Here is a 16128-nt window from a genome sequence, read left to right on the forward strand (position 1 = left end):
AACCTCACTTGTCCACAGGTCAGCCTTTTTCCCTTTTGGACGTTGCTGTAATCAAAATTTTCTTTTACTTTAGGGAAATAATGAATTTTTTAAAATGAGTAAGGTGCTTTTCTTAACCTAATGCTTTCATTTACATTACTTACCTTGGTTTTTACTTCACATAGTATTTGTGGGATTTTTTTAAAAATAAAGAATAATGTACTGAAGTGGCTTTTAAAATCATATAGGTGATGTTCTCCTTGTCAGAACATGTAAGATTGGAAAATAAAATATGAAAGGAATGACTACTCCTGTAACTGGAAACCCACCTACAAATATTTTACTACCATGGTAAATATCTGGGAAACAGTCCCAGTTTGAGTCCACAGACTTTGGGGACTATTAGGAAGGCACTCTAAGCTCCCTAAATCACTTTACCACAAGATGGCAGTCACCTGCTCAGGGTCCAGTGAGTGTATCAAGTACCCTTTACTTCTGATCTGACATTTAAATAAGTAATTGCTATAATCTTCTTTTCTAAAGCAAATGTGATTTATTGTGCATCAAATGGTAAAAAATGTAACTGTACCTTTTTATCACTTTTACCACTTTTGTATCCCCCATTGCACTAATACCCTGCCTTGTATATCGTAAAGGCTTAATAAATATCAGTCAGATGAGTGGACACTTTTCTTGTCTCATGACAACTTTGGTGAGTGTATTAGATGTGGTTCCATACCTCAATGAACTTCAAATCTAGTTGAGGAGAGGAAATTAATGCATGTGATCTGCAATTAAATGTTAAACCCTGTTATCCTGACTGTAACTGATGCAAGAGTACTTTTCATCTAGACCAAATGTGAGTTGTCAGCCCTAAGATCTTGTTAGGCTGATAGTCCTAGTCACAAATAAGCTTCACAAGTTGACTTGAGAATTATTCAAGTGTCTCAGTAGAAGCTAGGGCCAATTAATGGTTATCATGGCATCACATAGCATATGAAAACAACCGCATGGTCTAGTTCAGAGGTTCTTAAACTTTTTGATCTCAGAACACCTTTACACTCTTAAAAATGATGAGAACCTCAAAAAACTTTGGTTTATGTGTGTTCTATCTATCAATGTTTACCATATTAGAAATGAAAAGTAATAAAACATTTTCAAGTGTATTAATTAAAAATAACAATAATAAACACAAATAAGTTGATAAAAGTTAACAAAAATAAGATCTCTTATGAAAATAACTATTTAAAATATTTCCCCTAATTATATGTAGAAACAGTTTTTAACATTTGTTCTTTAAATTTTTGAGTTCCAAGTTCCTCAGCTCTTTCCCTCCTCAGTCATTGAGAAGGCAAGCAATTTTCTATGCATTGTGCCTATGCAGGCAACAGCTTGGTTAAAGAGGCACAAAAAATATGGATGAAAAGAACACCTTAAAAAAAACAGAATAAGCCAAATGGTAAAAGAGGCACAAAAAATCCACTGAAGGAAAGAATTCCTTAAAAAGTAAAATTGGCCAAATGGAAAAGGAGGTACAAAAGCTTAAGGAAAAAAAAATTACTTAAAAATAATTGGGCAAGTGGAAACTAATGGCTCATGAGACATTAAGAAATAATAAAACAAAATCAAAAGAATGAAAAAATAGAAGAAAACATGAAATATCTCATTGGAAAAAACAACTGACCTGGAAAATAGATTGAGGAGATATTATTAAAGATTATTGGACTTCTTGAAAGCTATAACCAAAAAAGAGCCTAGATATCACCTTTCAAGAAATTATCAAGGAAAACTACCCTGATGTTCTAGAAACTGGGGATAAAATAGAAATGGAAATAATCCACCAATCAACTCCTGAAAAAAATCCCAAAATGAAACTGCCCAGGAATATTATAGCCAAATTACAGTACTCCCTAGTGAAGAAGAAAATATTGCAAGCAGCCAAAAAGAGATGATTCAAATATTGTGGAGCCAACGTGAAGATAACACAAGATTCAGAAGCTTCTACATTAAAGGATCAGAAGGTTTGGAATGTGGTATTCCATGGGGCAAAGGAGCTAGGATTCCAACCAAGAATTACCTAACTAACAAAACTGAGTATAATCCTTCAGGGGGAAAAATTAAGATATTCAATGAAATAGAGGACCTTCAAGCATCTCTGATGAAAAGAGCAGAGCTGAATGGAATATCTGACTTTCAAACAGAAGATTTAAGAGAAGCATAAAAAAGACAAACAGGAAAGAGAAATCATAAGGGATTCAACAAGGTTAAATTATTTACATTCCTATATTGGAAGATAATTGTAACTCCTAAGAACTTTCTCGTTATTAGGGCAGTTAGAAGGAGTATAAATAGGCAGAAGACATAGGTTTGAGTTGAATATGATGAAATGATATCTTAAAAACAATAAAATGAAGGGGTGAGAAAGAGGAATGCACTGAGAGGAGAAAGGGAGATGTAGAATGAGGTAAATTATTCCACATTAAAAAGTTATGAAAGAGCTTTTACAGTACCACTTTAATTTCTTTTCCCAATTTTTCCTCTGCTTCTGATATTTGAATTTTTTTTTAATTTTTGAACTCTCCAGGAATTCTTTTGGGGCCTGAAAACAATTCACCTTTTTCTTTTAGTCCATGGATGTTGTAGTTTTGATTTTGATATCTTCTTCTGAGTTTGTGTTTCAATCTTCCCTGTCACCACAGTAACTTTCTATTGTCAGTTGTTTTTTTTTGTTTGTTTGTTTTTTGCTTCCTTTTCTGCCTTTTTAAAAATGTTTAACTCTATGTTTAAATGGGGCTCTGCTCCTGGGGTGGAAATAGCACTCTCCCAAGTTTCAGGCCTTTCTGGCTATTGCTTTCTAAGCTAGTTCTGGGAGTCCATAAGTTTTCAATTCTTCCAAGATTGTATGATCTAAGGAGAGGTGTGGGCAGTGTTATCCTGGTCTGTGCTCTGATCTGTGAGTGACCACAAGTACTCTTTTTTACCCTGGAACTGTGACCAGAGTCCCACGCTCCCCTGTGGCCACAAGCTCTGGTGTTGTAGCGCTCCTCTTCACACTGGAACTGCTACCCAGGACTGTAACTAGGATCTATGTTTAAGCAATGCAACAGAATCTTGCCCCCAGTCCTAGCAAAGGGACTGCTGTAATCTCCTTCTGACTAGTTGTTTAATCCCCTTACTGTCTGTGGGCTGAGAGCTCTAGAACTGCATTTGCTGCTGGTTCAATCACCCCCAAGGCCACTGACCTTCTATGTTGTCTTAGGCTGGAAAGTTGTTTTACTCCATCCTTTTGTGGCTTCTGCTGCTCCAGAATTCCTTTTGAGGTGTTATTTAAAGTTGGTTGGAGAGGAATTTGGGAGAGCTCAGGCATGCCCTGTTCCTAAAAACAACTATGTTTCCAAAACAAAAATATTAGTGAGAAAAGTGGCATTGTTTTAACATATTTTCGCAAATTTGTTTAATGTCTGGTCAATAGAAGACAGCTGCATTTTCACACATGTTTCTGCATTCAATCTTGTGATATGTCATTTTGGTTGAAATATAGGAATACAGCCTTATAGGTATGGACATTTTAATAGGCAAATAATATGTTAGTATCATCATGAAAAGTTTTGACTTCTCATACTTCCTGAATGATTCTGGGACTCTTACAGTCTACTGTGAGAACCACTGGTTTGGTGGCCTTGAACTCAGGAAGATCCAGGTTCAATCCTACTTCTAACATATATCAGCTGTGCCCTTCGGTGAGTCACTTAACCTTGGACTTGCTTCTTATAAACTCACTTCCCTTGCCCGTTAAATGTGTTTCCTTCATCTATCAGTTATGAGATAATTATACTTATAATCTTCAGTCATCCTACCTTATAATGTTTTTAAAATGAGCTTGAACTCTAAACCAGGGTGACTTTTCACTATGGTTGGCACAGGAACCGATTACTTGCTGGTACAGGTGGTTTCTGAGTTCAGTCATCCTATTGTAAATAAGTAATTTTCTGATGTTAAGGTGTACTTCAAAGCCTTTCTTAGGCTTTGGTTAGCCATATGTGTATGGGGAATATCCAGGAATACAGCTAAATGGTAGAAGAGACAATGACTTTGAATTTAACTTTGTCTTCATGCCTTTTATCCTTCCCATTCATTGACAAAGGAAAACTTAAAAAAACATCAGATTGAAAAATTGGGGAACCCAAATCTTAGAGTTATTTGGTCATGAATGATAATAGCTGATGTTTATCACGTTTCAAGATTGCAAAGAATTTTACAAATATTATCTCATTTGATCCTCATGAAACAACCCTGGGGAGTAGGAGCTATTATCATCCCCATTTTACAAATGAAGAAACTGAGGCAGAAGGAGGTGCAGTAACTCACTTAGGGTCATATAGCTAAAGTAAGTGTCTGAGGCTGGATTTGAACTCAGGTCTGTCTTTAGTCCCAGTGATCTATCCACCATGCCATATAGCTGTCTGGCCAGATAGCCATTACCTACTTTAAAGTCTAGTCTTCAGAGATTAAAGAGGTATAGGGATTGTTCACCATTAGTCAGAGTAGAGTCTCTAATAGAGGGACCAACCCCATGTTCCAGAAAAAAAATGCACCAAGAAAAGACGAAGCGTACTTGAGGGCATTAGCCGTCAAGGAGGATCCTTATTTTTGCTCTAAAGAGATTAGTGCTGCGGTTTAGCTAAGATTCAGAAGGGAAAAGATAGGAGAAGCCAAGAGAAGGCTTTTTGCTGATCCAAGACAAGAGTTCCTGTCTCTTCTACAAGAGTTATAAGCAGAAAGGATTTCAAATAAGGCAGAGCCTGGAGCAGAGAGAAGCTCCACAGAGATGTGTCCAGCAGAGCAATGTCCAGCAAGGAGGATTATTCATCCAGTCAAGCAGTGTCAAGCCAAGCCCGTAAGCAGCATCTGGCAGTGGTGTACAGCTGAGTAGCCGTGGGGGGAGTCAATAAACCCGGCAGAAGAGAAGGCCTGGTGGGAGAAGCACCACATCAGCGCTAGAAAGACATCAATAGCTTTACCACATCAGAGGTGAGAGTTAGCTCTCCATGCATAAGCCCCAGCCATAAATGTGAATCTCTCCATGTTTACACCCTGACCATACATGTTCCTTGCGTCTGTGCCCCTCCATGCGTTTCCTATGCACTCATGCCCAGTTTTCTCATGGACGTCTGGCAAAGTGCCCCGCAGGTTTAGCAGGGAGCGTTTTGTTGGTTACTATGCTATTTCACTGAATGTCTTCCATTTAGACTAATTGTGTCCTCTAGCCAAGGTCAACTCATTGGTATTTACCTTATGAACTTGTTGAATTGTGGCTTGAAGGCAGGAGTTTGGCCTCGAGGCCAAACGTGGCCTTCTAGGTCCTCAAGTGAGCCCTTTGACTCAGGTTTGGATTCTGTCAAAGAGCCCCACTTGAAGACCTAGTAGACCATATGTGGCCTTGAAACCGGAGGTTCTCCACTCCTGGAAGGAAATATAGCCTGTCTTAGGACTTTGAACCAAAAGCATCTGTACTCTTGGGGACCCACCCTGCAAAACTGAGGCACGTCAATGGGACTACGTTTAAAATAACTTTAACTTTTGTTTCATTTTCTGTTTTTGGTTTTTGTGTCTTTTTTTTTTTTAGCAATTTACAGCTTCCTTAAGTAGGTATACCTGGAACTTCTACCATTATATAAACTGTCTTATCATCTGGGCCTCAATTACCTTATCAATAAAATGAAGAGAGTTGAACTAGATAGATGGCCTCTGACATCCCTTTGAGATCAAAATCCATGATCCTATGATCTTCATGCTTTCTTCTAATGGGATATTTCCTTCAATCTGGTGACCAAGCTAGCTACAGAGATAATTCTTCAATGATCAATGTCTATAACCAGTCATTTCCTGCCTAATCATAATTTTGAAAAGTTTTATGTCTTTTGTCTTCAGAAGTCATTTACCACTTCTCCCTTCTGGATTGAACACTACCATATCACAAAATAATAAAGCAAAATCATCTGATACAATGATCTGCCTGATAATGTACACATTATTTGGCCCCAGTAGATCCCCACCTCTTTGCCTTGTGGGAAGAGGTACATTTTATTTTCACCTCCCCAAGACATTCACTTGTATTTCAGTTACTCAGAATTCAGGTTCCTTTTAGTGGCCTTTTCATTTACATTGCTGTAGTCATTGTGTATATCATTTTTTTTGTATTGTTCATTTTGTATCAGTTCATACAAATCTTCCCAAATTCTTCTTAATTCCTCCTAACCACATTTCTTACCACATAATAATATTCCGTTATATTCAATGACTAAGTTTTTTCAAGCATCCCCTAACTGATAAACAATTACTTTGTTTCTTTTTCTTTTCTTTTTTTTTGCTACCATAAAAAATGCTGTTACAAATATTTTGATATATATTGCACATTTGTTTTTTAAATTCTTAGGGGGGTTCTTTGAAAAAACATTAGTCTACTTTTTTGTCATTTTAGATGTAGTTCAGTTCTTTCAATAATGTGTTAACTTGTAGTAATTGTACAAAGATTGTGCATTAACAACAGTTAATAGTTATAATCTATGAATGAATGAATGAAGATTTTTTATGCTCCTACTATGTGTTGGGCATTGTGCTAGGCACAGTAGGATAGAAGCACAAAGAATGAAACAATCCATTCTCAGAAAGAGTTTACATTTTATTGTGGGGAGAGTGGGGAAAGGACAAGTATACACGCACACACATACACACATGTACATATATATGTGTATATGTATATATGCATATATATACAAATAGCATATAGTTAATAAATGTATATAAATTATTATATATATAAATTAAATATATATTACATATTAATATATATTTATAATTATACAAAATATAAAATATATACTATATATAATATAATATATAACATATATTATATATTATATATATATAAATTAAATATTTTATATATATAAATTAAAAATTATATAAATTAAATAAGAGGTAGTTTGGGATGGAGAACACTAGCAATTAATTAGGATAGACTTCTTAGAAGATGGTGCTTGAGCTGTATCTCAAAGCAAGACAGGTACTCTATGAAGTGGAGGCAAGGAGTGGATTCTAGGCATGGAGGATGGCCAGTGCAGCAGTTGAATAATTTCTAAGGAGGCTGGAAAGATAGGTGGCCTGGGTTGTGTAGGGCTTTAAAAGCTAAACAGAGTCGTCTATGCAAGAGGCAAAAGGAAACTCCTGGAGTTGATTAAGGGATCTGTGTGCTCAGATTTGTGTTTTAAGATGAATACCTTCTTTTCCTCTTTACTCCTCTTTCATTAGTTTTGTCCATTTTAAGGTTATCATGAATATGCACAAACAAACAAACTGGCAGGTTTCTAAAACTCAAGCATTTCATTTCCCATTTCTTGCTTTTGCATAGGCTGCTGGGGATGTGCTGGTAAAATAGCTGAACAACTGGTTTTCCTGAGTGGGGGAATGTATTGGGGACACTCTTTTAAGTGTTACCTTCCTTATTAATATTTTCTCCATGGAGGCTCTAGAAAACCAACAAAACAATAAAGCAAGCCCCAATTTGTAGCATTTGCCAACTTCTGAAGGTGTAAATGCTTAAGAATGAAAATTTAACAGTTGATTTTAAATTAATCCTTTCCTGATCCCATTGGCTATTAGTACTCTCTTCTTCATCATCCATTTTACATTTCCTTGTATTTCTCTATTTCCCAAGCCCCACCAAGCAGTATGTCAGCTCCTTAAAGTAGGAACTGTTTTTCATCTCTTTGGACTTGGAGTCAGGAAGACCCTAGTGTGAGTCCTGCCTCCAAAGTTTACCAGCCATGACCCTGGGCAAGTCACTTAATCTGCCTTAGTTTCCTCATTTGTAAAATGGGGATAATAACAATAATGGCACCTACTTCACAGGCTTAGCAGACCTTAAAAGTGCTATATAAATGTTAAGTATTAGTAGACAGTCTTTACTTCAAGCACTTCAAGCTTCCTATAGTCTGCTAGGGCAGCTGGGTGGTATAGTAGATAGAACACCATGTCTGGAGTCAGGAAGAAGTCAGTTCAAATCTGGGTCTCAGATACTCATTAGCTGTGTGTCACTGGACAAGTCATTTAGCCTCAGTTTCCCCATCTGTAAAATGAGGCTGTCATGACTAGATGACTTCTGAGAGAGCTTTTAGCTCTAACATTGTATGATTCCATATAATTTATTTGTGAAATATGGACAGGTGGGGGCCCTTGCCACGGGGCCAAAGTCCACAGATCGATGAATAACACATTTAATGATTTTTTTCCCTTTCAATTACCTTTGTCTCACTACAAGCTACAATGGGTTTCCTTAATGTTAACTTCTTTGTTAATATTCATGAGATGGTTACAATTAGAAATTTAAGGGGAGTCAAGAATGGTTCCAAGGAAAGAAAAATGGTGCTGGAGTTACAAGCCTTCATTTCACACGCTGCCTCCAATGCTTGCTATGTGTAGCCTCCGACAACCTCATCTGTACAAACGAGTGCCTTGGCCTAGAAGGCCTCGGAGCCGCTATAGTTATTACATATGGTCTCTATCTAGGGGCGGTTTATATGTCTCCTGGGTCACTGCGCTCCCCGAGGAAATCAGGTCAAACCGCCGCCGTGGCCCGCGAGACCCCTCCTCCCACCCTGAACGATCTTGGGTCATTTCTGGCAAGTTCTCTCTGGTCAAGGCCCGGCCATCGCCTCCTGCCTGCCCATTACAAAAGTGACCGCCCTTTCCCGCCCCTCCCCGGGGGAGTGGCTGCCTCAGTTTCTCCACACACAACCTCGGATGCAGGAGGGAGTCCAGGGGCCCTGGAGCCGAGATCTAGGCAAGTTGAAGGTGGCGCGCTGACCAGGGTGCCATGGCTCGTGCCCTCCGCTCCCAACCCCCTCCGAAGGTGGACGGCCCCAAAGCTCCAAGGCGCGCAACGGCCCCTCGCCGGCAGCGTCGTCGAGTACACCACCATCACCGGCTCCACCACCTACTCCACCAGCACCAGCACCACCACCCGACGCCCACAGCGGGCCGGCCCCACGGAGCGCAGCCGAGCTCAGCGGAGCCCCACCGCCCGGGAGCACCACGGAGCACCACCGGGCCAGCAAGAAGTGCCCCCCCCACGTAGGCTGGGGAGAACTCCACCTGTCCCCGCCCCCGATCCCGACGCCCCGCCGGCGCCGCCGCCGCAGCCCGCACAGCCCCCACAGCCCCCGGACCCTGTCGAGACGCCGCCGCCCGCCACCGTCGCTGCCGCAGTCGCTGACGTCGTCGCTGCCACCGTCGCTGCCTCCGCGGCCCCGGCAGCACTCGCAGTCCACCCGGCGGCGGCGCACCTCGCAGGGCCCCCGGAGGCGGTGCTCGACGTCCCCGCAGGGCAAGAAGCTGCACTCCCGGCGCAGACTTTCGGAGTCTCCGTACTCCCGGGGCCCCCGGCGGAAGGGCTCGCCCCGCCGCCGCCCCTGCCGCTGCTCCTCGGGGGTGGGCTCCCGGCTGCGGGCGCCGTCCGCGCCGCCCAAGGCCAGGAGGGGCTCCCCCACCCCCCGACGCCGCTCCCCGCGCCCCAGCAAACCGCGCTCGCCATCCCCGCGGCCGCGGGCCCGGCGCCGTCGAGGAGCTTCGCTGGCCGCGAGCCTAAGGCGCTCGCCCACACCCAGCACGAGGCCCCTGCTCAGCCTGGCCAGGGCTTTGGACACCAAGAAGACCACACCGTAAGCGCGAGCTCCCCCGGTTTTGGCCGTGACCTTGCCCCGGGGGCTGGGGGGAGGTGTCGCGTGCACATCGCAGCCCGTTCACGCCTGCCCCTTTTGGACAGCTCCTTACACTGTACACTCTAGAGCTAGAACATTTCGGCGGCCGTGAAAGCCGACCTCATTATTTTACACGAGAAGAAAATGAACGAGAGAGGGGAAATAACCTGCCCAAAGCAGAAAAATGTAGGCAGTGAAAATGACAGGATCTAGATTTTGAATTCAGGTCCTGTGACTCCAAAGAGAATGAGTTTTTCCTTCCCCAAGCTGCCTTCCTCCGAGTAGGCAACGGAATGCCACATGGTGTTGCACTGATTCTTAGCTATGGAAGATCCGGGTTGTTATCTAGGCCCAATAAATTAATACCACGTAGAATAGTGAACACATTTCTAATGAGTTTCAAATGGTTCACGTTGTCATTGCGACAAAAGTAAAACAGTATTAAGAGAAAAAAAAACAGTGGAAAGGCATATGAAGGCAATGTTCATTTAATGAACATTTATTAAGTAATGCAGGCTGCTATGCCTGGGAAGCATATTTATTTTTCTCCTATTTCTGTTTTTCCTATAACTGCTGTGAGGAGGATGAATAAACGTTTGCATTAATGCTACTTCTTTCTTAAAATGAGGAGCATGCTAATTGCATAATGATGGACTGTTTTTCCTTTAAAATAAGAAAGTTGCTAGTGTGTTTTCACTCTAGACTTTTCCCCCCTAGTAATATTACCTTAATGAATTTTTAACAGTGATTTTTCATTTAGTGGTCATGGTGTTCTGAAGGACAAATTTACTGAATTATGTCATAAGCTTCCCTCCCTGCCCCCCACATTCCAAATATAGGAAGATACAATTAGGCTTGTTGTTATCTTCTTTCCTTCATTTCCTTAAATGAAATCACAAGCTAATGTATTCATGTCTTCTGGAGTAAAACTAAAATATTCCCTATTTTCTTCCATCTCAATATAAAATATTGGGGGGTCCTAATCTTGATTTTGATTTTGCCACATCCTCACTGTATGACCTTGATTAAGTCTCTTCAGTTCTGTGTCATCCTTAAACAAATAAACAAGCCCTAAAAATGTGCTGGAGTTTCTTGTTGAGGTTCCATGATCTCTTAGAAGATATTATGAGTGAAATTAAATTGGAAATCTCAATCCTTTGGGTAGAATTATTGAAACTGCCACCTGCTGGCTTCTGTAGGGCCTATCTCCAGTGTGGAGCTACATGCCAGAGAGTCATTGATGGTTTCTTCCTTCCTGGGCTCTTACCCTAGGACCATTGTTAGTATGAGACTGCCTTCTGTGGATAAGATCTCTCACTTCCTGCCATGCAGGGCCTCCTTCACCCAGGGCTTCCATGTCTCCACCTATTCCTGCTTGCTGTGAAATAGGCCTTCACAGCACAGGAAATCCCCATCTGCCATGAGACTGAACCACAGAAGATGGAGAACAAATCTCTCCAAACACTGTCACACAGTTAGCAAACTCCCATACTTGCCCCCTCCTAGAAATTCTGAACCCCTGGCTGCTGAAGTGCAAATCCTGCTACCCACGCCCACTGATCACCTGCTTACTCCTATCCATTTCAACCTTGTTCCTCTAGTATCTTACTCCAAATATGTTTCCCTCTTCTACTTTGCCCTCTAGGATGCCTGTTCTATAATTTACAAACTTCTCTTCATCATAAATCTTTTTCTTTCCTATTCCCCCCATAATTTGGCCAACGTTAAGGTCTGGCACCCTTCATTTCCCTCAACAGTATTTATTGTACTGGCTATATTTTCTCTCATCCCTGGCCCCAGCCACCAAGCACTGACCATGATAAGGGAATTGCAATAGTTTTTGTTCACCATTGCCACACTCAGATTCACCATCTACCACCACCAACTCAGCAGCCTCCTTCTTCTTTGAGGGCTCACATTATAAAAATGTATCACCAGTCCAGATCCTGGTGTCCTCCAGAATATTCTCCTTCATTTCTTAATGAATTTATCCAGTCCTTCTATCTCAACTGCTGCCCTCATCCAAAGAACTTCAACATAGATATTTAATGTTCCCTCATATATCCTCACTTTTCAGTTCCTCGTGTAGTATACATAGATAGACATCTAACATATGTACTGCTGGCTCATTTGAGGTATGGATGGGTATCTTATTTAGGAACTGGCCTCCATCTCCAAGAACATTATAATTTCTGCCTTTGGGGGGAGCAAAATGGGGGCATAAACACTCAAATATTCATTTTCCTCTCCAGGGGAATGTCAGAGTAGAACTATATCTACCATATCTCAGATATCTCTAGGGAGTTATGTACCTTGTTCTTTTTTAGGGGTTCAGAATAAAACACACTTTACCTGGTCACTCTAAAGAGGAAAGCAACATTTAGCTTACTCTTTGCCACCTTAGCTCACTCCTACCAAAGACTTCACGCACACACACACACACACACACACACACACACATGCACATGCACATGCACAGACACAGAAATCTTGGATTGTGAACAAGCCGATTTATCCAAGCAAACAATAAAAAGAAATTGGGGAAGTTAAACAGGTTGAAGCCAACAAAAGAACACCTGAGGGTAAATGAGCTCTTTGGGAGGGAGATGAAATTTCATTTTGGCCAAAGAAAGGACAGCTCAAGCAGGGAAGTCCATTCTTAGTGGGGATGTGGACGTGAGAAGTCAGGAGATTGAGGAGAGGACTGGTTTCTGGATCTAGAGAGATATTTAGTCTGACACTCAAACATTCATCCTTTGACTCTCACCTTCTGACGTCTTCCTCCATATTATATGCAGCTCTCATTATCATATAACTCCTCTTTGGGAATCACTCTCCCACCCCTGCTTAGAGCAAGAGTAGGGGTACACTTAATCATGAGTCCATGACCAAACTCCTCCACTCATACTTCAAATACTTTTAGTTATGTATGACAATAATAATTTGGTCACGCGCAATGTATGTGTATAACACACAAGAATGCTCATTCCTTGCTATCACTCACAAAGGCTCTACTTCCATGTTCACAAACTCTAGAATTCCTTTATCTGATCATAACCATTTATCATTCTATCTTTCCCTTGTTCTTTCTCCTAACTGTGACCTTTCTTCCTTCTACCCCTCTGTTCCTTCCCCTGCCATCACTCCCGCCTTCCTGTAGGGAAAGCAGTGCTCTCCTGTAGACCACTTAGAGAATCTATTCAACTCTACACTAGCCTTTATTCTAAAATTCCTTCATCCATTGTCCTATTACTGATCACACCTTGCCGAATCCCGATCCAGGATTGATCTGTCCAATTTGCCTCAATGTCTCCTATTCACATGCCCCTGGGAGGCGCTGGAAGAAATCATGAAACTGCATTAACTGAGTTCATTACATGCTTTTATTATCTAATCTCTATTGGGTCCTTACAGCAGCACAGTGAACATTCTATTCCTACCTGATCTATCTTCCCTTTTCCTATCCAGATTGGTATGTAGTTCAGAATCATTCCCCTTCCTCTAGTTATTATTATTACCATCGTCATCATCACCATCACCATCACCATCATCATATAATAATAATAATAATAATCCCTAGGTTTTTACTTTACTTGCAATTTGCTTTGCCCTCTTCCTTGTTTCTATCCCCTTCTGGTCTGTTCTGAATTCTGTTCTCTCTTTCGTGGTCTCTAGGTCCTTCTCTAAGAACTAGAATTGCTTTCTACTTCTTAAAGCATGTGCAATGTTCTCTACCTGTGGAGTTATGGTGAGCCTGTTTGCTTCTGGAAATGATCTTTTCAGCTATTCCTTACTCTTAAAAGTATCAGTTTGTGAAGGAAGCTAAATCTTATAGAAAGTATCACTATACATCCTGAATCCTAAGACTTGATCTTATTACTTACCTTTATTGTGATCTTTCCTCACTCCTAAAATCATATCATCCTTTCTTTGTACTCTATCCTCTGGCATGCATCCCTAGCACAGAGGGGCATAGAATTTAGTCCATGGAATAATAATTCAGCTTTGCCTTCTTCTGTTCTCCTGATTCTTTAAGATTACCTTAAATCACTAGTAACTATAATATTTTTTCCTCTTAACAGCCCTTCTTTGGGCTTTGTTTTATCACTCAGTCCAATTTCTTTTCTTTTTGTTCCTTTCTTGTCATAGACTATAAGTACTGGTGAATTGATTCTGTTGATTAAGTATAATTATTGAGCAAAAGTTATTTTGCTTTCTTGTATTTCTCTTATTTGGAATGGTTCCCAGTTGAATGGCCTACTCTGTGTGTGTGTGTGTGTGTGTGTGTGTGTGTGTGGTGTGTGTGTGTGTGTGTGTGCGCGCGTGTATGTTTGGGGGAATGCTACAAATGCCTCTGCTTTTTTGAAGAACTGTTGTTTTTCCTTCATGATTAAGTTTGAACTTTGCAGGTTGTTTTAATTTGAGTTGTTACTTGAGGCCAATTGCTTTTTTGAATATCCTATACCACTTTTGTGACTTCTAGTAGATGTTGAATATGTCTGCATTATTTCACTGGACATTCCTTCATAGCTGAAGTCTTTCCTCTTGTTAGCGAAATTGTGTGGTTTAACCATTATATACCATACCTCAGAGTTTGTCCCTCAATACAGAATGTTGGAAAGTCCACATACTAAAAACAAATAATGCCATTGTTTCTATCACTATGTAATCTGTCAAGGAAGTGATTAACCATTTTCTCTTGGTGGGTTACTCTCTGGTAGTGATCTGTAGTTTCAATGAATCAGTATTTCATTATCTGTATTCAAAAGTTTTGGACAGTTTTCTTATGTTATTTCCTGCAGTATGGTATTTTTAAAAAAATTCATGTTCTTTTGGGAGACTTTTGATCTTTAAAAATTTCTGTGCATCTTGTCTTCAAGAACAGTTGCTTTGACTTGTATGGTGTTATTTTAATATTAACTTCCTTTTGCCTCTTTTCTACTCAATTTTCTTTACTTCTATATCTTAATTTCCACATCTGTGAGCCTTTCTCTCTTTGAAGTTCTTAATTGTCTTTTTCTTTTTTTATACCCTTATCTTTAGTTATTTCTATTTTCCTGTCATTTATCTTTAATTCTACTTTCAGATCTGTGATTTCTAACTTAATCCCATTGCTGATATCTTCTTCTGTGTTTTATTTCTTTTGAATCATATTAGAGTCTTTTGCCATTTTCCCATGATTTCTAGATAATCTGCATAAATATTTTCAGAGGGGAAATTTATGTTTTATTTCCCTTCACATACAATATTTTTCAATATGTAATGTCCTCTTTGAATTCTTATTCAGTTTTCCTTTTTTCTCAGCTTGGGAGTTGTGATTATGCTTTGTTTTCTCTTTTTTTTTTTTAATTTCTCTTTCATCTTTTACTTTTTATTCTCATTGGCTTATCTTTTTTTTTTTAAAGGTTTTTAGGTTAGAGAGGCAGCTATGTGACTCAGTGGATAGAGTGCTGGGTCTAATATCAGGAGGACTCATCTTCCTGAGTTCAGATTTAGCCTCAGACACTTACTTGCTTAGCTGTGTGACCCTGGGCAAGTCGCTTTAACCTGGTTGCCTCAGTCTCCTCATCTGTAAAATGAACTGGAGAAGGAAATGACAAACCACTCCCATATCTTTGCCAAGAAAACTCCAAACAGGATCACAAAGAATCAGATATGACTGAAACAACTGAACAACAATAACAAAGTTGGAGAGGTTGGTGGAGAACAACTATTCCACCATCATGCCAATCCCATGATCATAGCATTCATTTTGCATTTGATTCTTCGGCTTTTTTCAAGTGCAATACAAAGAACTTAAATATGTAGGAGAAAAATCTCTTCAATCATAATAAACCATAACTATAAATTACTTGTCAGGATGGCCAGACCAATTCACAGCTCTGTGAGGGTGGATTTTTTTTTTGGGGGGGTAGGCAATGGGGTTAAGTGACTTGCCCAGGGTCACACAGCTAATAAGTGTTATGTGTCTGAGGCCAGATTTGGACTCAGGTCCTCCTGAATCCAGGGCAGGTGCTCTATCCATTGCACCGACTAATTGCCCCCTGTGAGGGTGGATTTTAAAGAAAATATGTTTGAAATTAACACAGAAGATCTTCAGAGGTGACCATTGTCATCCCTGGTTAACCTAAAATAATGGTTCCATCACTATTTTATTTTTATTCGTTAACTAATCATTCTTGGCAATACTGGATTTTAAAAATCCATCTAGAAGAAAATCTGTCTTCTGAATTTATTTTAATAGAGTGAAAATGGTAGGGGAAAATGTCATTGTCAGAAAGCTGTAATGGATATAACATAATGTGTAGTAAAAAGTAGAATTAGCAGATATTCGTTTTCTTTCAAGTGAAACTTCCTTTATTTGAGGAAGAAAATGAAGGTTAATCACAAT

At 40.1% G+C, this 16128-nt stretch overlaps 1 protein-coding gene across 4 annotated transcripts in view; it reads left to right on the forward strand.

The window, feature by feature from the left end:
- CFAP299 (cilia and flagella associated protein 299) overlaps positions 1–16128 on the forward strand; it is a 433380-nt gene that overhangs the window by 203086 nt on the left and 214166 nt on the right. For 2 of the 4 annotated variants that reach the window (XM_078148347.1, XM_020988356.2), the window contains exon 1: positions 8544–9698. The exons of the other annotated variants lie outside the window; for them this stretch is intronic. In XM_078148347.1, coding sequence (XP_078004473.1) covers positions 8559–9698 — 1140 coding nt within the window. In that variant the 5' untranslated portion in view covers positions 8544–8558. Of the gene's footprint in view, positions 1–8543; positions 9699–16128 lie in introns of those variants that run through there. 4 annotated transcript variants of the gene reach the window in all.

This window comes from Phascolarctos cinereus, unplaced genomic scaffold (genome assembly GCF_003287225.1).
Source record: "Phascolarctos cinereus isolate Bilbo 61053 unplaced genomic scaffold, phaCin_HiC Scaffold_9;HRSCAF=440, whole genome shotgun sequence".
Classification (NCBI taxonomy): domain Eukaryota; kingdom Metazoa; phylum Chordata; class Mammalia; order Diprotodontia; family Phascolarctidae; genus Phascolarctos; species Phascolarctos cinereus.